Source organism: Xenopus laevis, chromosome 2L (assembly GCF_017654675.1).
Source record: "Xenopus laevis strain J_2021 chromosome 2L, Xenopus_laevis_v10.1, whole genome shotgun sequence".
Lineage (NCBI taxonomy): Eukaryota > Metazoa > Chordata > Amphibia > Anura > Pipidae > Xenopus > Xenopus laevis.
The window spans coordinates 161591843-161616349 of record NC_054373.1 but is presented as its reverse complement, the minus strand read 5'-3'; the positions used below and the strand labels follow the sequence as shown (position 1 = coordinate 161616349).

The window sequence follows — 24507 nt, the reverse complement described above, 5'->3', positions numbered from 1 at the left end:
AGCTATCAGTTTTGTTTAAAATGCTATTTTAGCCCAGCTGCTTGGTCACAACCCTCATCATCACTTACACTGACATTTCTTATAATCTAGGACCAGGATGTGCCAGTTGAACATGGGCAGTAATTGTATTTCAATGCTCTACATATATGCAATGAAGGGAACATGTTTTCATAGTCCATATAGACAGTTGTTCCCAAACTGTGGGCTTGACCCCTTTAGGGAGGCTCAAAACAGTGGAAATGGGGGGGGGGGTGCATTGTGCACAGACCAAAGGTTATTTATAATAAAATATGAGTGTGAGTACTTATTTACTGTCTTGGATAACCATGGACCAGTTATGGCCACATTTTCAAATATTTGTAACACTGTTATGAACTAAGAGGGGGGTCTGACTACACAGCGGGAGGGGTCTGAACCCAAAAACACAGAATGCAGTTTGATGATAAAAAAATAACAATGCTGGATTGTGCATAAACATCAAACAAAACCCTGGTTTCTGAGAATCTTCAAATGAAATTAGAAGCAATGTTCCAAATCACATGCATTACCATTTCAGTGACTTTAATATTATTTTAAAAATCGAACTGCTGTTAAAGCTGTGTCTGCTGTCCTTTGTAATTTTCTACACTGCTGGTTCTGGCTACATGTACCACTGTAACAATATTGCAAGAGTCATCTCCTATTTAGCCAAGACTTCAGTTTCCACAAGGCAGGTTTTGGGATGAACACAGATGTGAAGGCATTGTGTAAACTGTACTCTTGGCTTGAGGGGAGGTGATTACCTCTATATTGTTTCGTTGGTGTCTGTAGTCTGGACCAGAAGTGCAGAGAATAGTAAAGGGTGTCAGTGTCATGCTGGGAGGTGTAATTGATGGAGATCTGAAAGGCCACAAATAGGCTCTGCTGCTATAGAGGGAGCTATGAAACCCCTATATGCACAACAAAGTGAAAGTTACAACAATCTCTTAAAGGGGCAGTTCACCTTTAAATTAACATTTCGTATGATATAAAGAGTGATATTCTGAGACAAATTGCAATTGGTTTTCATTTTTTTATTATTATTATGGTTTTTGAGTTATTTAGCTTTTTAATCAGGAGCTCTCCGGCTTGCAGTTTCAGCAATCTGGTTGCTATTGCCCAAATAACTCTAGCAGCCATGCGCTGATTTGCATAATAGAAAGATGAGAAATATAAAGTAGCAATCAGGGGCGCTCCACCAATGAGGTGAGTTGAGCTTCTCGCCTCAGGCGGCAGCGCCCCCCTGGTTGGGGGGGGGGTTTTCAACCCGGAAATTCGGCTCTTCTAGTGCAGAGAGCACAATTGCCCGTCCCTGCCCTCTCCGGTGCTCTAAAGGTGAGTGCCGTGGGGAGGGGCGGGGGACCCCCCTTAAGTCGCAAAGAAGCCAACAAAAAGACCTAAAGCCATGAGTGGAAGTTGAAGTCCCAAAAGCCGCCGAAAAGACCCCAAGCCAACGAAACGAGCCGAAGTTGAAGTCCTGAAGCCACGAGTTCAGTTCTACTGAACGCCAATGTGTGTTTTTTTTAGTTTTTTTTAAACCCCTAGACAAAAATGTATTATTTTAATACTCTATAGGCCCCTGCCACCAATGCTTTTTTTAAAAAAAAATATTCTCTGGGGCCCTAATATTTTTTTGACCTTGTAAGGGGAGCCCTGGTGCCAATGTTTTTTTTTTACTTATAGGGGGGCCCTGACCACCAATTCTTTTAAAAAAAAACTTTTATAGAGGGGGTCTGCGTCACAGTTTTCTTTTTAACTTAGAGGGGGCTTTTTATAAGGTGTGTGTGTGTGTGAGGGGGGGTTACCGTTTTTAGCGCTGATGTCTGTGTGGTCTTTTAACTGTGGGGGTGGGGTGGGCAGAACATTTTCGTTGTACGCCCCTGATTTCTAATGGCGGCCCTGTCAGACGAGGGTCAGTGAATTGCCGCTAATTACATTATGAAAGAACCACATATTCCATGTATTCACTTCCCACCGCCACAAAGGGAACTTTATAGAGGAGAGCGAGGGCTACATATATTACATATCCCCGTCAGAGACTGGCTGCTGAGCGAATGTTGGCACAGCCCGACTATCCGCACTGACGCGACCCCAGAGCCCTGATGCACCTGCTCACCTGTCTATCCCGCGGTCGCTAGGCGTGCTTGGCCCCGCCCATCGGGAAGCCCCGGCGCAGGCGCATTGAGAGGTACCGCAGGCAGGGGGCGTCAACATGGCGGAGGAGTGAGCGGCGTCTGGTCTTATCACAACAACGCCAGCTGCAGCCACCGCAGGATTGGGTGCACCGTTATCTACCCATAAGCTCAGTGCTCGGCGGCATCCAGACTCCAGTGGTCCCTCTGTTCCTTCTTCCGCTTCTCCCGCCCCTGGTGCTGCGTTGTATGAGTGAGGGACAGGCAGGCAGGTGGGTGATGGAGGGGGGCTCGGTGCTGACACTATCCATCCCCCAGGGACCGGGGAGCAGCCAGTGAAGTGGCCGCGCTGCCTCCTCATTGGAAGAGATCAACGCTCCGGCTGTCGGGGGGTGACTCATCCCGTTACTCGGAGGAATTGAGCGCGAGGAGCCCCGGAGAAGCGCGTTACTGGGGGAAGGATGTCTGCCGAGAAAGCCCTAGTGGGGGTCGGCTGTACGGACAGGGATGCTGCCGGGATATCATGTGCCGGTGCCTCCGGATCCATGGTCCTGCCCGGCGGGGTGATCAACCCGTCTGTCCCCATCCGCAACATGAGGATGAAATTCGCTGTTCTCATTGGACTCATCCAGGTCGGGGAGGTCAGCAACAGAGACATCGTGGAGACGGTATTAAACCTGGTAAGCCGGCGCCTGGCCATTGATGGGTTAATACTGAAAGGATTCCCCCCCTCGCCCTGCAGAGTCAGGGTGGTGAGGCCAGTGGGACAGGTGTGAGATATGGGTACAGGGCTCCAACCATTTCTAAGAGAGGGGGTTTCTTCATTCTCATGCCAGACCCTGGAATGAGACAGCGGTATTTTCTAGTCAGTCTGATGGCCCTGGCACCTGCTGTTCTACTGCTGGGGAACGAGGGGGTTAAAGATCCTTTGGTTAGACTGATGGTCCCACTGGGACACTTGGTTTGATCCTTGCACATGTTGTGGTTACCATGATAGCTGCTGGCTTTGCATGTCCTGGAATAGATGTAAAAAGATGCTCTATTGCTGGTGGTCCTGCACACTAACACCCTGTTGTCATTAACTTGCCATGGGTATGGGGGGTGTCAGTTCTTCTTTGTGGGCAGATGCTGCTGTGATCATCCTATGAACCCAATGCTTCTCAGCAGTCTGTGACTTTATTTTTATTTAACTAATGCCATTGTGTTGTTAGTCTGATCCCATTCCTTTCCAGCTTTCTAGAGCTCCCAGCATCCTCTGCGAGGATTCTGCTTGTTATAGTTGTTCTGTCAGCCAACATCTATAACCCACTGTGGGGGGGGGGGGGGGGGGGGGGGGGGGGGGGGGGCTGTCACTTGCCTGTTTTATTGCCCTTTGTTTGAACCTCCAGGCATCTGGTTGAGTTTGGGTTGGATTGTGTGTGTGCACATTAGCTGGCAACGGAGGCACCCAGCAGTGTGTTAAAGTAGCCGTGCCCTAGCCAGGACTGGTGCGGTAGGCCGGCATCCTGTTTCACAGCACTTTATGGGCATCAGCGTGTCTTCCTGTCTGGTTTTCGTCTCATTTAAACAAACCAGTCATTATTTATTATTTCCTAATCAATGCGACACGCTCATTCAGCTGAGATCTAAAATAAAATCTACGCGTATATACCACTTAAATATTATATCATTAGTAGACAATGCTTCCTTGCTATGCGTGTATATACCCTGATTTGGTGCATACTATATAACCCGGTTGTTGTTTTAGACATATCTGCAAGGCTGATTTTAGGTTAAAGCAAAGAGGGTATTTGCCCCAGACACCCTCCAGCTCAAAGCATTGTATAATAAAATATTTTATTTTTGTCTCTATTCTTAATTCTGTTATTTGCGCTCAAGCCTCACGCTGCTTAGTTGTAGTTCAGCAGTTTAACCGCCCTGATTGATGTTAACCGTACGTAGAATGAGGGCTCAAGTCCTCCTGCATTGCCAGGTTGTCCTTGTTTTATCCCTGGGCCCTGCATATGTGAGATAACTAGTTTATGTGGCCCTCCCAACCTCTGCATAGCATGGTATCTCCCATGAATGAAATTCTGATCATGCCCATAAAGTGTGCCAGGAACTCTAGTAGATGTGAACGCGGGCCTATGTACAGGCAGTAAGTGTTCTATTTATCCCCAGCAATATTCTATTGTTGGTGAAACATGGTTCCTTTGCGACTGTGTGACCTAATCCTCCCTCCCCCCACCTGTCTCTATAGAATCTAGTGGCTCCCATTGAAAGGACTGCTGCTTGTAGGGAAATAAAGGCAACTGGGAAGCATTGTATCACAATCATCTGGGGATGTGCTGGGTTTGTGGCTTTGGTAATCATTAAAGATATACTGCTGAACTGGCAGCTAGCTGATAATGCCTTCTATATCTGTCTTGGTGCGCAAACATAAGATGCGTTAGAGGGATTTTTGCCAGATTTCCATGTGAAGTGCCTTAAACATTGCTACCTTATTTGGCTGATGTGTAGCATTATCGAAAGCCATCTGGCTATTTAATTGCTTTTGTCCCCATCTTCCTTGCATTTAAATTCATTGTTGGAAGGTTCCCATACATAGTGCAGTACTCCACCTCTACTGTTTGGATATTGGGTATTCACTTGCTTCAGAAGATAAAGGTATAAATGCAAGCCTGTAGCTGCCCAACACTTGTTTATTTGTATAGTATTCAGTGCCTGTTCTGAGACAAATTGGTTGTTGTGGCACTACAACTTTACTAGTCTGCTGACGGCTATTGAGGAATAGGAGCAATCTGCCAACTGGCATAATTTTATTTAATTTTTATTTAAACCAATATTATCGTGCACAGTAGTAAAATGATACCTTGCTACTTCTGTCCTTTTCACTTTATATAGTTTTTGCACTACACATTCCTTTTTAACCCTCCAAGCCAGCAGGAGGGTTGAATATGGGCCTCTGCAGGAAGGGCTTGTGCCAAAGCTTACACTTAAAATTCCTTTAGCTTTTGCTTGTCGACTCCCATAATACTCTGCCAGCTAGTGACTGACTAGTGACTGAGTTGGAGCAGGGGTTACTCTGGGACAAGCTTATATAGGTATGGGATCCTTATCCAGAAACCCGTTATCCAGAAAACTCCGAATTACGGAAAGGCTGTCTCCCTTAGACTCCATTTTATCCAAATAATACAAATTTTTTAAACTGATTTCCTTTTTTTTTGTAATAATAAAACAATACCTTATACTTGATCCAAGCTAAGGTATAATTAATCCTTTTTCTAAGCAAAAACAAGGGATTGAGATTATTTAATGTTTACATGATTTTCTGGTAGATTTAAGCCATGAAGAGTGAGATTATGGAAAGACCGGTTATCCAGAAAGCAACTGGTCCCGAGCATTCTGAATAAGAGGTCCCATACCTGTACAGTTATGGTTGTTGGGGAGGAGGTTAGTTATTTCCTTCCCATTATACCTAATCTAAAAGAAATATTGTGCATGTTCTACAAATGTCAGGTAGTTTTAGGATTTGCAGTTCCATACGTGAGATTGGGACATTGCCAGGCCATTATTGTGATACACTTAAACACCTCGTTGTGTATTGATGTGAATTTGCAAGTGCATGGCCAGTCAGATGCAGCTCACCACCGTGTATGTGTGGGACTGCTGCAGTCACAATGCATTCTGGGCAACATGCTACTGCTACACGGTGACGTAACAAAAAAAGCATTCATATGTGACAACCTCAGCGTGCCGGGTTCCTTTCTAGTGCACAGCAGTCGCTTTATTCCAGGGATTGCATCGTGACTTTAATTCCTTACTATTGCTTTGATTCAAATCATACCCTGACACTTCTTCTCATGTGTTATCCTACTCAGATATTTGAATGTTTACTTCATTGTTACAGTTTGTTACTTTGCTACGGTTCTAGTGTAGAAATCTAGTGGTGCATATGTGATGTAGAAAGCAAACCGTTTCCTATGTAACAAACTCCCATTTTTGCCAGTCAGTGGTGCGTCCGAACATGTGATAAGTACACATTGGGGGCTCTGGACATTGCAGACTTTGACAGACAGACTTTGAATGATAATAGGTTGGGTTATCAATGAAACCTCAATTTTACATCCCCCGATTTTAAGTTTTCCCTCACTTTACATTGTTTTTTTTTGTGGTCCCATCTATATATTATGCATAATATAGTTTCCCTGATTTTATTCTATTATATTTTTCACAAGCACCTGCACTCCAATTCGTGATAAATCGAATTGCTTTTATTTTGTGCACCTGCACATCCAAAATTCAAAACCGTAAGGGATCCGCACTCATAGGTCTTGTGCACTTCCTGATGACAGCTCACGTCTAATAGCTGAAACTTGAATAAACACCATTTTTTTAGTATCACAAGATCTATGAGTGCGGATCCCTTACTGTTTTGATATTATGATTGATTGTTCCAGCACCTAGGCATTGATCTGTGCTCTGTGTGCACCGGCCCAGTGGATTATTTATTTATATATATATATATATATATATATATATATATATATATATATATATATATATATATATATATATATATATATATATATACATACACACACACACAATGCATTTGCATTGTACAGTTGTCACAATGTGCAACTTTGTTGCTGGAAGGCCTTGCAGTAGTTTGCAACATTAAATACGGCCTTTGTCAGCAGATGTTTTCTGCCTTGGATTTTATGAGCATGCCTGTCCTGTACATTGGATTGGTTGTTTCAAGCTCCAAGGATATCTACAGTTTCAGACTAAAAATGGTGTTATAATAGTTGCTGACAACTATACAGTATTGCATTAGTTATGGAAAAATATCAGCATTGTCACACTTTGACTTAATGATAATTCTATTATTTATTATATTATCACGAATATCCTAAGATCCTAATCACAGATATCTAGGCATGACTTTTCACAAAACTGTAATAATAACTTTAATAAAATAGAATTATTCCACTAAGGTTTTTTTATTATGCCTTTGCTATTTATAGTAGCAGTAAAAACAACCACTGACCAGTTATTAGTAATTATCTTTTGGGGCCAAAATCCCAGTACACTGATCTGTTATGGATGTTAGACCCTTATCAGTAAGGCTTGCTCTCCTTATCATACAGTTATCAATGCTGATTGTCAGTGAATAGTCTGTATAATTATATTGTTGGAGTTTTAGGAGGAGAAGGAGCCACAGGTAATGAATGGGAGGGCAGGTCCAGCAATAAATTAGCTAATTGTGGTCTGGAGCTCCACCCACTCCGCTAGGCCAGCTGTAATTCAAGTTTACAAGTTCTCTAGGATTTGGGCACATTCATACATCCCTCCTATGCAGAAATGAGTAAACTCTATAAAGGTATGCTTACATTTTTTTATTTTTTCAAATCACTTTTTGATCACCCTTTCAATTTGCCACACTTCCTAAGCTTTAGCCGACCTGGCACGAGTTGTCTGAATGTAATTCAGAACCTAGTCAGAAAATGTTTTAGTGAAAGTGAAACTATTCAAATGATATCATGGCTAATTCATCTTCAACCACAATGTCTCTTATATAGGAATGTAAATTTGTTTAATGCAATTGACTTTGTCATCACACACATTTTTCTGATCCTTATGAGAGTTTACAACAACAGCATGTTACAGTATTTGAGCCTGTAAGGTTCTTTGTATATGTTTTGTATTCCTTTGTACTGTAGTATGAACTGGAATTACAGACCAAGCTTTACTTTAATGGGATTTCTACCCAAGAAATATTTTTTAAATATAAATATTTTTTAATTATAAGCAACTTTCCAATATATATTTGTAGTTTTTGTAAATTGAATTGCAGTGTAGCAGAAACAGATCTTCTCTGGGTCTGTTATAGGAACAGTAACACCTAAAAAGAAAAAGGGTTTTAAAGTAATTAAAATATAATGTACTGTTGCCCTGCGTTGGTAAAAGTTATCTGTTTGCTTTAGAAAGACAGCTATAGTTTATGTAAATAGGCTGCTGTGTAGTCAAAGGGGTAACCATTCAAGCTAAAAAAGGAGAAAAGGCACAGGCTATGTAGCAGATAACAGATAAGCTCTGTAATTGAATACAATTGGATCCTGCAGAGTGCATTTTTTTTCTGCTGCGTAACTTGTGCTTTGAATGGCTGCACAGCAGTTTGTATAAATAAACTATAGTAGAGTTTCTGAAGCAAGGACAGCAAATTAATTATAAAATACTTTAAAACACTTTTTGGTGTTATCGTTTCTTTAATACACTGCTTCTGCTACTTTGTTTCCGGAGTCAGAACCAGCATTGAATAGAAAGGGACATTACATTTACAATTTACTTCATAACCACTGAAAAATGTAATTAACATAAGCTCATAAATTGCGCAGAATCACATTTTCTTTTGTTAAGCAGTGACATCCCCTATAAGCATAGAAGAGACAGATCATGAAACATACTTGATAAGAAAATTAAAAAAAAATCTTATTATTGTTTAAAAAAATCCACGTTTAAAGCTAATTTCCCTTCAAAGAACAGGCACACTGTTCAAACTAAATGGAATTAGAGCGAGCAGTTGTTCCAGAAACAGTGTTATTTCCTGCAGAAAAGGAATTTGAATAATTATTTGGGTTTCATCATGTGCCTGCTCTAATAACAATGCACACACAGTGATGATTACATTTGCCCTATTCTTCAGCAATTTTCTGCATGAATGCAATCTTGCTGACGCCAGGTTGTCTCTGCTTACACAGTTCTGGTCCGTGCGGCTAGGGCTTTGCGGGCTCACCGTGACCTTCAGTTGGACTGGGCTTTTCGTCACAATGAGCATAGCATTTCATAGCCAGGGTTGACTTCTTCTGCCCTAATGACTTTTATCTGATGAGCAGTCAGTGCTAATTATTTGTTACCTTGGTCAGTGTGTAACTGTATAGCTTCTGTGCTGTGCATTGAATGGAATGCATTGGTTGCCATTTGCCAAGGGCACAAAATCTGTTATTTCTTTTTCTGTAAGTGTAAGGAAGTCATCCATGTTGCTTGCTAAAATGCTGATGCCCAACACAGGGTGTCCTTTAAGGGGAACTATCGTGAAAATCAAAAATTAATATAAGCTTCAGCATACTGAAATAAGCTTTATAAATACAATCAATTAAACATTCTGCATTGTTTCTGAAATAATCAAGTTTATATTCACTATTCCTCTCTCAACATATGTTTCTCCTCATTCTGTCTTCATTCAGGAGTTGGGTGTCAGATGAATGATCCAATATATCTTAGAGGGGGGCTCCTTTTGCCTAGAAGATGTATTAGAGCTCACTCTATTAAAATCACCAGAAATCCTGTCTCTCTACATGCAGAATTTGTGCAAAAGGCAGTTATTTTGTTTGTACTGGAATCCGTTATTTGAATGAGCTCTAATACATCTGCTGGGAAAGGGAGCCTTACCTACAGGCCTGGACTGGCAATCTGTGAGTTCTGGCAAATGCCAGAGGGGCTGCTATAAGGTGCCATAGAAAGTCACTATTTAGTGGGCTGGTGGGGGCTGTTTGGGCCTCTGTGTACCTAAAATGCCAGGGCCTATTTTAATTCTCAGTCTGGACCTGCTTACCTATAAGATATATTGGACCATTCATCTGACACCCAACCGCTGCATGTACCTTAAAGGTGGCCATAGACGTAACAATTACGATCTTTCTTGGAAAAGATCTTTCCAAGAAAGATCGTTCGTTTCAATACTCACGTGTAAAGCTGAATCGTCATATACTGGTAGATATACGGGAAGAAACAATAGAATAATACCTGTATCTGACGATTCAGCACTAACAATGATCAAATTTGTTGAGCCTGCCGATATCGGTCGGCTCTTTTTCCACCAAATGCGCAATGAATATCGGACGAAAATTCGTTTTGTACGATATTATCTGTGCGTCTATGGCCACCTTAAGTCTACTAGAAAATCATGTAAACATTAAATAAACCCAGTAGGCTGGCTTTGCTTCCAATAAGGATTAATTATATCTTAGTTAGTATCAAGTGCAAGATACTGTTTTGTTGTTACAGAGAAAAAGGAAATTATTTAGAAAAGTTTTGATTATTTGGATAAAATGGAGTCAATGGGAGATGGCCTTTCCATAATTCGAGCAGTCTGGATAACGGCTTTCTGGATAAATGATCCCATATTTGTACTAGAAAATTACCCAGGCAAGCACTGCGCACATTTGTGAATAAAGATTTTCCTTTTTAGTCTTGTTAATTGTGTGTGTTTGTGTATTGTACTACTTCCTTTTCCTTCCTTGAGTCATAGTGCAGTTCCTTAGCTTCCTCCATGGTGCCATGCACCAGGATGCTTTGCTCTGTTTCAGTGTTGGAATGTACAAAGAATGGCTAATGTGTTATTTCTGCCCCAAGGCTGCCTAAAATAGCATTCTAGCCAGCTTCACTCTCCTCCCAGCCATATAACTAGCACTGAGTGGATTTTTCAAAATGTAATTCTTAGTGACTGCTACGGACCTCAGAAATTTGAAAGGCCATTCAGGAGCCCTATACAAGTACAGGTTTCCAACTACACTATGTAAAGCTTGCTGCACATCTGATCTAGCCAACCAATCTCAATGCATAGGCTGCTCAAAATTTATTTGTACTCAAAATCAAAGGCATAGTACTTAAAACAGTTGCGTGAATACCTTCAAACATTCATTTGTTCCAGCTGTGCGTTCTCCTTTTCTTCAATTATCTTTGTTGTGTGTGTGGGTCTAAATTTGCATTGGCTTATTATATGTGTATTGTTTCTGTAAAGGCCCATTATTCCGTGCTCACAAGAGTATTTTGCATCACACTGATAAGAAGTAATGTGGTTTTGCTTTGCACAGAGCAGGCTTGTGAATCATACTCATACCTGCAGAACAAATGCAAAATCATTCTGTGTGGGGGGTTTCATACAGTTCCATACTGAGTAAATAACCAGCACATGTTTTACTGAATAAAGGAAATGTGTGAATTTTTGATTTCTATTCTACAGCATTTTTTTAAAGTTTAACTGAGACCCTGACTGTTGATCTCTAAGTTCTGGCAAAAGGCAGAGGGGTTGCTGTAAGTTGGGCCTGCAGGCATTTTTTTGGTCCTCAAAATACTTGAAATGCCAGAGCCTATTTTGAATACATGTTTGACTTGACTGATAGGTCATATTTAAAAGGAAAAAACCCTCCAGTCTCTGGGAAGGAACTGTGACTGTGGGAAAGCAGGTATAGTAGGGAGAGATGGTGCTAATAGTAACAATGGGATAATAGTCTCTGTGAAGGGAGTGTGACTGTGGGATAGCAGGTATAGTAGGGAGAGATGGTGCCTATAGTAACAGTGGGATAATAGTCTCTGGGAAGGGAGTGTGACTGTGGGATAGCAGGTATAGTAGGGAGAGATGGTGCCTATAGTAACAGTATGATAATAGTTTCTGGGAAGGGAGTGTGACTGTGGGATAGCAGGTATAGTAGGGAGAGATGGTGCCTATAGTAACAGTGGGATAATAGTCTCTAGGAATGGAGTGTAGTTGTGGGATAGCAGGTATAGTAGGGAGAGATGGTGCCTATAGTATCAGTTGGGATAATAGTCTCTGGGAAGGGAGTGTGACTGTGGGATAGCAGGTATAGTAGGGAGAGATGGTGCCTATAGTGTCAGTGGGGATAATAGTCTCTGGGAAGGGACTGTGACTGTGGGATAGCAGGTATAGTAGGGAGAGATGGTGCCTATAGTAACAGTGGGATAATAGTCTCTGGGAAGGGGGTGTGTCTGTGGGATAGCAGGTAAAGTAGGGAGAGATGGTGTCTATAGTAACAGTGGGATAATAGTCTCTGGGAAGGGAGTGTGACTGTGGGATAGCGGGTGTAGTAGGGAGAGATGGTGCCTATACTAACAGTGGGATAATAGTCTCTGGGAAGGGAGTGTGACTGTGGGATAGCAGGTATAGTAGGGAGAGATGGTGTCTATAGTAACAGTGGATAATAGTCTCTGGGAAGGGAGTGTGACTGTGGGATAGCAGGTATAGTAGGGAGAGATGGTGCCTATAGTAACAGTGGGATAATAGTCTCTAGCAATGGAGTGTAGTTGTGGGATAGCAGGTATAGTAGGGAGAGATGATGCCTATAGAAGCAGTGGGATAATTTGCTTGTTACACTCAGATCATGTAGGACCCCCATCACAAACTACCTAAGACCATTTAACCAAATATAAGATGGCAGCCGCTGCTCCTGAATCTCATCTCAAGTATTGTAGTAAGAACATTTAGCTATATTAATACAGAATTATCCGATCAGATTGATATGAGACCTTTCTCCTGATTTTAACCATGATATGGAAATCTCTGTGTGTCCTGATAACAGATAAGCCCTGTCCAATATAAGTGTGTTGTATCTGTTATAACCTGTGCCTTTTTCTCCTTTTTCCAGCTTGAATGGCTGCCCCTTTGGCTTATTTATATTTATATAAACTATACTAGTCTTTCTGAAGCTAACACATCAATTCTACCAGTGCAAAGCAACAGTTCATTATATTTTAATTGCATTTAATACACTTTCAGTTTTTGGTTTTAATGTTCCTTTAAACTCTCAATCATTCAACCAGTCCCTCACTTTGTTTCATGGTGAGGGAGAGGCTGATTTACAGGGCTACATCTGACCAGAGGTATCTAGTTGGACAACCCTGACTTTATTGTCCGTTGTTGCTAGCGCTTTTAATTCAATACAGTTTATGGTCTTCACACAGTACAATTGGCTAGCACCTGTCAGCTGTACTATAATAATGGGATTTTACTGCATGGAGCTGCGATTTGTCTTTTTTGGCCGATTGTGACAATGTTTGGCAAGATAAAGTCTATATCTGTTTCCACATCTTATCTTTTTTTAAGGTTATCGGTAAAAGTTAACCACGTTTTATTTGTGTTATGGGACTGTGACAACTTTGCAAATCTTTCTTTCCAAAGAAATGACTTGCGGGTATGCTCATGCCAAATCCTTGTCTAAACGACCAGAGACACAAAAGAATGATTAAAATATCCCTCTGCGTGCATTGGAAGATTCTGCATCCTCTCTACCAAAAAAATATTAGTTTTATTGGGAAAAATAAGCAAGCTTTTGCTTTTATAGCTTCCTGACCCATTTATTAAATATTATATGAACAGGGTAGCTGGATGCCCACAGGCTGGTTCTTTTGCCAATCTTTTGGCACTGTGCTTGCTGCTGCTCAGAGCTCATTTCTGTGATTCAGGGAGAAAGAATTTGGCGCATCCCTTGTCTCTACTCCAGGGGTCCACAACCACCAGGCCTCGGACCAGTGGCCGGCTGTGCCAAACTGGGCTGCCTCTGCTCCCAGCTGCAGTCTAAATAATAGCTGCAAAAACAATGAAAAGGGCCTTAATTACCTGCAATCCCAGCTTCCTGATGTGCCATTGCCATGACAACAGCTGTGCGAAGCCCAGGAAGCTTTCTACTGATCGCGATAAGGACCAAAATACTGTTTGTACTGTATTTTTAATAAGCCCGAAATGCACCCACACATCTACACCCCCCCCCCCACTTGTAAAAATTGTCTTGCTTGAAACTGGTCTGTGATGCAAAAAAAGTTTGGGGGCCGCTGGTCTACTCTATGGGGTATATTTATCAAAGAGTGAAGTTAAAGATCACCACAGTCTGTTAGAGTGAAATGCCGCCTCTCTCCATTCATTTCTATGGGATTTTAAAAGGCGCAAAGGATGAACTTTCACTTTCTCCCATTGATAAATACTCTTTTAAAAATCCCATAGAAATGAATGGAGAGTGGCGGAATTTCCCTCTAGAGGTCTCTGGTGATCTCTAACTTCACTCTTTGTTAAATATACCCATAAAGGTGGCCATACACAAGGAGATCCGCTCGTTTGGCGATGTCGCAAAAGGACCTGATCTCTCCCCGACATTGAGGTGGCCGATATTGGGCTGATCTGATTGTGTGCCCTAGGGCTCAACATTCGGATCAGAATGGAGGCAATACAGGCATTCAGATTGCCGGACCACATCAACGAACAGAAGCGGTCGCGATCCCTGCTCGATCAACATATGGCTGACTTTCGGCTAAATAACGATTGGGTAAGCCCATCAGAGGGCCCCACACACGAGCCAATAAGCTGCTGACTCAGTCTGTCGGCAGCTTTTATTGGCCCTTGTATGGCCTTAAGTGTTTTAGGTGAAATGAACCAATGTTATCAGACAGGCTGCAGCTCTATTTGCAAGCATAAAGAGTTTTGAAATGTAACACAAGGTAGTGTTAATCAAGAGCTCATATATTGAGAAGTTATGGATGCTTTTGTACCTGTTTGCATTACCTTTAGCTGCTCGTTGTCCAGGTTGCGAAGCACCCACTGTTGAATAAAAAGCAAACTAACTCAAAAATAGGGATGCACCGAATCCAGGATTCAGTTTAGGATCCGGCCAAGATTCGGCTTTTTTCAGCAGGTTCACATCCTTCTGCCTGGGCCAAGCTGAATCCGAATCCTAATTTGCATATGTAAATTAGGGCGGGGAGGGAAATCGCATGACTTTGTCACAAAGCAAGGAAGTAAAAAATGGTTTCCCCTTCCCACCCCTAATTTGCATATGCAAATTAGAATTTGGTTCTATATTCGGCCGAATCTTTCGCAAAGGATTCGGGGGTTCGGCCAAATCCAAAATAGTGGATTCGGTGCATCCCTACTCAAAAGCAAATTAAAAATGAAAAACAGTTGCAAATTGTCTCAGGATTTCACTCTCCACATCATTCTAAAATTAATTTAAAAGGGAACTGAACCTGTGGACCTGGGTAGTTTTATACAGATCAGGCCCACTATCTTGTTCCAGTATCGCAGGCAGTGTTGGACTGGGACACCAGAGGCCCACCGAAAAACCGTAGACCAGGGACCCTCCAAAAAACTTAGGCCAGGGGCCTACTCTCAGCGCTACTCTTCTCACTGAACCTCTATTTGTCTATTCTTTTTTATTTACATACTATAATCTATTATTCCATCTATTTAGCCTCTTTGTTCTCATAGAAATAGGGAATGGCCATGAAATAGGCCAAATATTTAGCAGCAAGAGGGCCCACTGACACCTGGGCCCACCGGAAGTTTTCCTGGAATCCTGGTGGGCCAGTCCGACACTGATCGCAGGTATCCCCTGATTGGGCACACGTTCAGTACAGAACATTTTTTGGAGATTACTGTTTTTTTTACCTGTGCATAGTTTGAATCTGTGCAGGGGATTCCTGGAAGCTGAGAATAACATGTTGGAATGATTTTATGGTTTCATTTACAGTACTATGCAATACCATTCATTTTACATTGTTGTTTTGTCTATCTATTAGATACATTTCCCTGATTTAGATTTTAACAAAAAAAATCCCTTGGTCCCCTGAAAAACATAAAATGGGGGTTCTACTGTACTTGCAACCCCCATAGATGTACATTTTTCTTTGTAGCGAATTATGTCCCTTTCACTTTTTGAAAACGATTTATATTTTGACATTTCCTAGAATGCACAATAATTTTAAGGGTAATTTCATATAGACAGGCTGCTAGTTTGTATAATAGTCACAGGAGCCCCTTTCGGTGTCCATCTGCTGTTAGGCTTTTGTTTATGGTGGACAGATTCTCTTGCAAATCCCTAGGACATGGCTGCTGGTGTCCTCTGTGATTCCTGTTGTGACTGATTGATAGGGTAACCTAATGATTGATATAAAATCATGTCATAGGTTTGTGTTTTAGATGCTTCTTATATGCTTTGCTTAAAGGGATCCTGTCATCGGAAAACATGTTTTTTTCAAAACACATCAGTTAATAGGGCTACTCCAGCAGAATTCTGCACTGAAATCCATTTCTCAAAAGAGCAAACAGATTTTTTTACATTCAATTTTGAAATCTGACATGGGGCTAGACATTTTGTCAATTTCCCAGCTGCCCCTGGTCATGTGACCTGTGCCTGCACTTTAGGAGAGAAATGCTTTCTGGCAGGCTGCTGTTTTTCCTTCTCAATGTAATTGAATGTGTCTCAGTGAGACATGGGTTTTTACTATTGAGTGCTGTTCTTAGATCTACCAGGCAGCTGTTATCTTGTGTTAGGGAGCTGCTATCTGGTTACCTTCCCATTGTTCTTTTGTTTGACTGCTGGGGGGAAAAGGGAGGGGGTGATATCACTCGAACTTGCAGTACAGCAGTAAAGAGTGATTGAAGTTTATCAGAGCACAAGTCACATGACCAGGGGCAGCTGGGAAATTGACAATATGTCTAGTCCCATGTCAGATTTCAAAATTGAATATAAAAAAATCTGTTTGCTCTTTTGAGAAATGGATTTCAGTGCAGAATTCTGGAGCAGCACTATTAAAGGAAAACTATATCCCCCAAACAATGTAGGTCTCTATAAAAAGATATTGCATAAAACAGCTCATATGTAAAATCCTGCTTCATGTAAATAAACCATTTTCATAATAATATACTTTTCTAGTAGTATGTGCCATTGGGTAATCATAAATAGAAAATTGCCATTTTAAAAAATAAGGGCTGCCCCCTGGGATCGTAGGATTCACTGTACTCACAAACATACCAACAAACCATACATGTTAGGTCACATGAGCCAATTAACAGACAGAGTTGTGTCTTTTGCTTCCACACTTCTTCCTGTTACAGTTAGAGTTGAAGTATTTCTGGTCAGGTGATCTCTGAGACAGCACAGAGACCATCACAAAATGGTGGCTCAAGGCAAGAGATGTAAAAGGGCAATATTTACTTAAATATATATTCCAGTTTGGTAAGATTCTTTAATATGCCACTTAATATGATATGAACTAGCTGTTGCTAAAGTGTTCATTTTGGGGGTATAGTTTTCCTTTAAATGATTCATTTTGAAAATCTTTTTTTTCCCCATGACAGTATCCCTTTAATATGGGAACAAACTGCAGCATTCTGGGTGACTGGAGTTATCTCCATGGAATTCTCCTTAGCATGACCGGGTTTCTAGGTTTCTAATGAACTGGCCTCTGCGTATTGTTTGTATATAGAAATTTCAAGGTTTCTTTAGGGTATTTTTATGTGTTGGAGCCCTCAAATTTATTCACTAAATAGGTAATAAGATGAATGCATTTGCTCTGGCTTCATTAGCATCCATCGAGGAAAAAAACTGTAGTTTTTTTTCTGCCTTAAAATAAATAATTTTTTTCTTCAGCCGTTAGCCTTGGAATTTGAGTTTCTCACAGCTTAATTACCCTAGCAACCAGGGAGCAGTTTAGAAGTCAGATGCAAGATAAAAGAAATTAAAGTTAAACAATTTAAAAAAAAAAGCCAAACTAAGGCTTCACGATCTGTTTTTGGTTGTCAGCTTAACAATTAGGGGTGAGAGCAGTTGAAGCTGTCTGTACTGTGGAAAATCCAGTTATTTGGTGAAGAAATCAGGATGTGGATTTGGTGGCCTCTGCAGACCCATTAGGAAAAGACTGCAGGGGTCATTTACTTAGTATGCAAAGTAATCATTGTCTTCTCCCCCAGAATTCCAGTGTTATGGTCCTCAGTGGTGTGTTGATTCTGGCGCAGTTGCGGCTGATGCATCAAATTTAATGCAATTGAGCCCACACTTCGAAGCAAATCAGACTCATTTGGGGTGAAAGTTGGTGTAATTTCCAACATTGGGCAGATAGATGACGAGTGTAGCTGATTCTTTTGGCACATCTGCGCTGCATGTGATATCGCAGGGTGCTGTGGGAAACCTGGACCTACTGCCTTACGTCTACAACCCAGTGTAGTCCTGGCCTGAAATTATTTTCCAGACTGCCTGACTGATATCTAGCATATTCCTTACCAGACATAGCTCTGTTGGTAAATGTAAACCTTGCCTAACGTTCCTTTAAAAGGGTGGGTCACCCCTAAAGGGGTTGTTCACCTTCCAACACTTTTTTTTAAATTCAGTTGGTTTCAGATAGTTCTCCAGAATTAAAGAGTGACCGTTTTTCTGATATTGAAGTGTAAATCTAGTTTTTCACCTTTCTAAAACTGCTCTGGGGAAGGGGGGGGGGTCGTTGACCCTCTAAACTGTTCAAAATTGATACATTGATATATTTGATACATTTCTTGTCTTTGCTGAGCAGAATCATTACAGACAGCTATAATTGATACAATAGTTGCTAATATTCCAGAGATGCTGTAAATAAAAGTATCAAATAAATGTTGTAACAGTTCAGAATCTGCACCTAAATTACTGAGCTGCCAGACTGACCTCAGAAACAGCACCATTTAAAGGGGACGGAAACCTAGTCGGCGCAAACCCCCCACCCGTTTGTTGCCCAGCCTCCCTCCTACCCCCCTGGCCTACCCGTCCCGCTGGGCAAATGCCCCTAACTTGTTACTTACCCTTCTGCGCAGGTCCAGTCCAGGGAGTTCACCGACGACATATTCTTCCACGCGATCTTCTTCCTGCTGTGAACGGCGCATGCGCAGTAGGATCATTTCGCCGGTACAATCTACTGCGCATGCGCGTGACTTTTGGCGCATGCGCAGTAGATCCGTACCGGCGAAATGATCCTACTGCGCATGCGCCAAAATGCCATTCACAGCAGGAAGAAGATCGTGTGGAAGAAGATGTCGTCGGTGAACTCCCTGGACTGGACCTGCGCAGAAGGATAAGTAACAAGTTAGGGGCATTTGCCCAGCGGGACCGGTAGGCCAGGGGGGAGGAGGGAGGGTGGGCAACAAACGGGAGGGGGGGTGGGGGGTTTGCGCCGACTAGGTTTCCTTCCCCTTTAACTTTAAACTTATATTTTGAAAAAACTGTAAAAAATGGAAAGCAATTAAAAATGTCTTTATTTCTGGAGAACAATCTGGAAACAACTGAACTGAAAAAGCGTTTGGAAGGTGAACAACCCCTTTAAGATAATTTTAAGTAAGTTCTCGAATGGCTTATTCTAAGCAACTTTTCAACTAGCCTTCATTTTTTATAGTTTTTTGGTTATTTGCCCTTATCTTCTGATTGTTTCCAGCTTTCAAATGGGCTGCAAATAATTTGATTATTTGCCCTTATCTTCTGATTGTTTCCAACTTTCAAATGGGGGTCACTGACCCCATCTAAAACAAATGCTCTGTAAAGCTACAAATGTATTGTTATTGCTACTTTTTATTACTCATTTTTCTATGCAGGGCCTTTCCTGTTCATATTCCAGTCTCTTAACATTTCAATGCATAGTTGCTAGGGTAATTTGGACCCTAGGAAACGGAATGCTGAAACTGGAGAGCTGCTGAATAAAAAGCTAAATAACTCACAACATATAATAAAAAATGAAAACCAATTGCAAATTGTCTCATATTATCACTGTCTACATCATACAAAGTTTATTTAAAGGTGAACAACCCCTTTAAAATAAGACTAGGAAATATTTGTCTGCTATTTCATTGGGATATTTATAATCCTGTGAGCAGCCAGTAGCAAAAGCTGATAAATGTTTTAACCATTAGCTCTTTTCTGCTGTTTGGTAAAGGCCTTTCTTTGTATCTGCATTATGGAAAGTCATTTACAGGCACAGTAACCTGTTTGCTGGTAGTGCTGATTCCTGAGTGCATTGGTGTTTTGTAAAGCACTTCTAGCATGCGTATAATATAGTCCTACCATAATGTGCTGCTAAGTGCCTTCCGCATACAAGTTACCAGGCCTTTATTATGTGATGTGTTGTGGCTGAAATTAAGTTGTTTCCTTGGAAACCTTAAAAGCCGTTTTTAACTCTGAACCTGTAGCTTTGGATTGAGAACTTACTTCTGGCAGGTTTCTGTAGCAATGCACAAAGATCTTAAAGGAAATATTACTAACGGGTTGCCTCTATAGTATTTCCAAAACGGCACCCTTGATATTTATCTGAGGCACAGGTTTTGGTATAACCAAGTACACAAGCTATTGTTTTCCACTTTATACTTCATGATCTGACTGATGGACAGTCACACCTGCATTTTAGCTCAGTTGCAGCATGCTCGAGTTGTTTGCATTAGGGGGAAAAAGTTAGGCTGCAGAACCACACTAATAATTTGTTTATATTTCAAGAACTTTAGGAAAAACAAACATACCTATTTTTTTTTTTGGCTAGTGGATTATAAATGATGTATGGCTGCTCTACTTCTTCAGCACAATACTAGATCTCAAGATAGAGATTCTGGTTTCAATTTACAATGAGACAAGAAGAGAACATTATGTGGAAAAATTGCAATATTTAATGAAAATATCCATTCCAAACCTTTGCTAGATTTGTATTCCAATTTAAGAGTGTAACAAAAACTTATTTATTTATTTATATATATTGCTTTACAATTTAATGCATTCATTTCTTCATCCCTTCCAAACATGCTTCCTGGCTTGGCTTTGCCAGCGTCTAATGTTATACAAACAGTAACCGTTACTCTGTGACATACAAATGAGAGGAACTGGGTAATGTATCAGAGTTTAGGAAATTGGAGATTCTGTGACCAGGCTTCCTCCAAGGAAATCATAAAAGGGAGGAAGAAAATAAATTTGAAATGAAAACAAAATGTTTTGCAAATGGGAACAGAACAGCCGTTTTTCTCACATTGGTGCTTACCTCTTGTGCCATAGCCTCAAACTGAGTTTGTTTTTTTGTGTTTGATTTAAATAAATTTATATTTACTTGTATGTGTTTTTAACACTTTAAATTCCTTGAGTACATTGAGGCAGACTGAAGCACATTGCCTTTGCCTGAAACCACATATCGGTCAATCCAAAAATAGCACCAAATATCATCTACAGCTTACAATTCTGTAGATATCCATTTACATGTATTACTGGTGTTGCAGTGTGATATTCTCAATCTGACAGACCTTTATATGATGAGGGCTGTCTTTAAACGAGAGTTGGATAAAATAAAAACTATAATCGTAATACACACTGCCCCTGGCCTGGCTACGATAAAAAGATAGCAGTAGAACTAATAATAAAGTAACCCATTCCCAAGAAGACTGGTTCCACTGTTTTTAATATCAGGTGGATTTCCTACTTTTTAAAAGAGAATTAAAGGCTAAATTTCCATTTATATGTAATTCCATTAGATATAAAGGGAAATTTATCTTTTTAATTACTGAAGGGAAACTTTTGCTGGACAAAATAAGTTTCTGCTCAGTGTAAAGGTTCCCATATTTTACAGCTGTACATACTGCATATCTGTTCTGGAGCCGGAGCATTATTCTTCGTGTCATGCTCAAGTATGGGTCACTGTAATTCCTATTAACGTAAAATGCCTGGATGTAAGTATAAAGTAGGGACGCACCGGATCCAGTATTTCAGATTCGGCCGGACCCACGAATCCTTTATGGAAAATTTGGCCGAACACTGAACTGAATCTTCATTTGCATGTGCAAATTAGAAACGGGAAGAGAGAGAGTAAAAAACATTTTTTTCACTTCCTTGTCACATGCTTTTAAGGATTTGGATTCTGTTTTGCCAGGCACAATGGTTCAGCTGAATACTGCTGAAAAATGCAGAATCCTGGCCGAATATTGAACCGAATCCTGCATCCATAGTATTAAGGATATTTCCCTGGTAGATTCTAAGGCACGGATCACCAACCTTTTGAACCCGTGAGCAACATTCAGAAGTAAAAGGAGTTGGGGAGCAACACATTCATGAAAAATGTTCTTGGGGTGCCAAATAAGTGCTGTGATTGCCTATTTGGTAGCCCCTATGTGGATAATCAACCTACATTGAGGCTCTGTTTGGCAGTACATCTGTTTTTATGCAACCAAAACTTGCCTCCATGCCTGGAATTCAAAAATAAGCTCCTGCTTTGAGGCCACTGAACATCCAAGGGGTTAGAGAGCAACATGTTGCTCACGAGCTACTGGTTGGGGATCACTGCTCTAAGGCAACCACACTACACATTAAAGATTTTGTGCGATCCCATATGAAGCAAGAGGGTCACTTGAACCACGTCATAAGAAAGTAGAATGGTCTAGGTCTTTCTCCTCTCTCTGTGTTAGTGTTCCACATCCAACACCTGACTGAGTCTCCACCACAAATAAGGATTACAAAATAGCTCATAAAGGAGGGTTAGGGATTGACAAGAAACACCGTGCACTCGTTGCTTTTGTTGAACTGCACTGAATGAGCAGATGGTGCAGTTGGAGCATTTTCTATAGTGAACTTGTTCTTTATCCCAGCAGGATAGAGCCACTCCTTTGGTGCATATGGATTTGGCTCTCGGTGGTCTTTGTGGTACTCCATTTTCTAATTGTCATTCATGTGTGGTCATCAATTGATTATTTGGGGACAGCTGGGTCTTTCTTTGCATTTGTCTTAAACATAATACCTAGCTAATCTTCAACGGGTCCTATAATGGCTCAAGTACCATGTGTAATTATATTGGTTGTGCCAGTGCTGAAATGGTATATCCTAGTGGCAACAATGTAACGTTACAAATGTCCTCTTAAAGGAGAACTCTAAAAATGGATATGGTTAAAAATGCCATATTTTATATACTGAACTTATTGCACCTGCCTAAAGTTTCAGATTCTCAGCAGCAGCAATTCAGGGGGTCACCATCTTGGAAAGTGTCTGTGACACTCACATGCTCCGTGGGCTCTTAGCAGCTGTTGAGAAGCTAAGCTTAATGGTTGTCACAAATTATCAAGCAGAAAATAAGATTGCCCAGTAGTGTAATCTGATGCTAAATGGCTGATTATTAAATTCTGGTGCTAGTTGCCCTGGATGTTGTGTTAACATTTAGAAATTATCTGTATTAATCAGCCTTATATTATGACATTTCTATTCTATGTATACTGTATATTTTGAGTTGGACCCTAAGCTCAATAACTGAAAGCAGCACAGAGCATGTGCAGTGTTTCATTAGAAAAGAAGACAAGGAGCTACTAGGGCATCGTTAGAGGCGGAGATATTCCCTGCTAAAGGCTTACCTTGGGCAGATACAGAAGCCAAAACATAATGTACAACATTTCTAGCCTACTTCTTTAGTTAAGCTTTAGTTCTCCTTTAACAAGCACTGGAAACTGCTTAGTAGTTAAATTATAACTAACAACAAGGGGCCAATTGTTAGAAGACTAATGAAAATCCAAGTCAAATTGGTTTCCATCAGAATACTCTACTCTGGGGTGAAATTACAGTCATTTTAGCATAAAGCACAAATGCATTGTTAGGGCGTAAGCATAGCCGCTTTGTAATCGTGTTTCCTGCATTTAACTTTGATGCAGTTTTCAGTCTTGAGCAAATCCTCAGAGGAAATCCTATACAGCCCTTGTGTCTAAGGAACGAGAATCCACCTACTTGCCTCTAAGGATTGTTTCACTAGTAACCCATTATCCACATTCTCACTACTGCCTACAGTTCCCTTCCTTGAACCACAAATACATCTGCTGAATCCTGGGATGCCTGTGATATAAAGCCTCCATGAATTCTTCTAAGAAAGTAATAGAATGAGCAGAAATCTCTGTCTTGTGTTAGATGTGAGCTCCTGTGCAAGTGTCTTTGCCACGTGCTGTAAATATTCTTATAAAGATTTGCAAACACTTGTAACTTTACTGCCATTAAAATGATTACAGCAGACAACTACACGGTTTTTGCGTCATGAATAATCTCATCGATTCTATTCCTTACCATCAGTAGGGACGAGATAGCTCTAATGGAGCTCAGTTGTTAAAGGGGTAGTTTACCTTTGAATTCACTTGTGATATGATGTAAACATTCATGTTTTAAGACAATTTCCAACTGTTTTTTTTATTATTCCTTCTATGGTTTTTTAATTATTTTGTTTAGTAGTTCAGCAGCTCTCCAGTGTGAAATTTAAGCGGCTATCTGGTTGCTATAGTCCAGTTTACCCTAACAACCAGGAAGTGGTTTGAATTTTTATTACATTCCCCCTATAAGTTATGTTAATTTATGTGCTATGCTCTGTGTCTATATATGTATATATGCATATGGTAAAACAGGTTTATTTGTGGGGGTAATGGAGTATTTAGAGGTTAATTTATTTGACTGTGCAATTTTAAAACCTTGTTTAGATTTTGGAAATGATTAATTCCCACATTCGTGTCTCAATGAAATGATGGGATCTGGCCACCAGGCATTCAAGACTGTATAAATGAGAATATAGGGACCCACCCCAGCACATGTAAGTGGGCATGTACTAAATAACTGTGTAACATATGCTCTGCATTTCTTTCCCTGCCCTAGCTAACATTAACAGGGGTTATCAAGGGATTTGGGGAGAACAGCTGGAGGGCAGACTGAACATTCATTCATTAGAGCCAGTGTAATGTTCCGGAAACTCCTGTACAGCACAGGACACCGTTATTTAATGCCAGCGAGCTCATTTCCAGAATCTTCCT

General features: G+C 40.8%; 1 protein-coding gene across 4 annotated transcripts in view; it reads left to right on the top strand.

The window, feature by feature from the left end:
* Window positions 1-1908: 1908 nt before the first annotated feature.
* Window positions 1909-24507, top strand: part of LOC108707564 (neurobeachin) — a 390963-nt gene continuing 368364 nt past the window's right edge. For 3 of the 4 annotated variants that reach the window (XM_041582644.1, XM_041582643.1, XM_041582641.1), the window contains exon 1: window positions 1910-2830. In XM_041582644.1, coding sequence (XP_041438578.1) covers window positions 2612-2830 — 219 coding nt within the window. In that variant the 5' untranslated portion in view covers window positions 1910-2611. Of the gene's footprint in view, window positions 2831-24507 lie in introns of all 4 variants that reach the window. The other variant, XM_041582642.1, reaches the window with a different exon arrangement.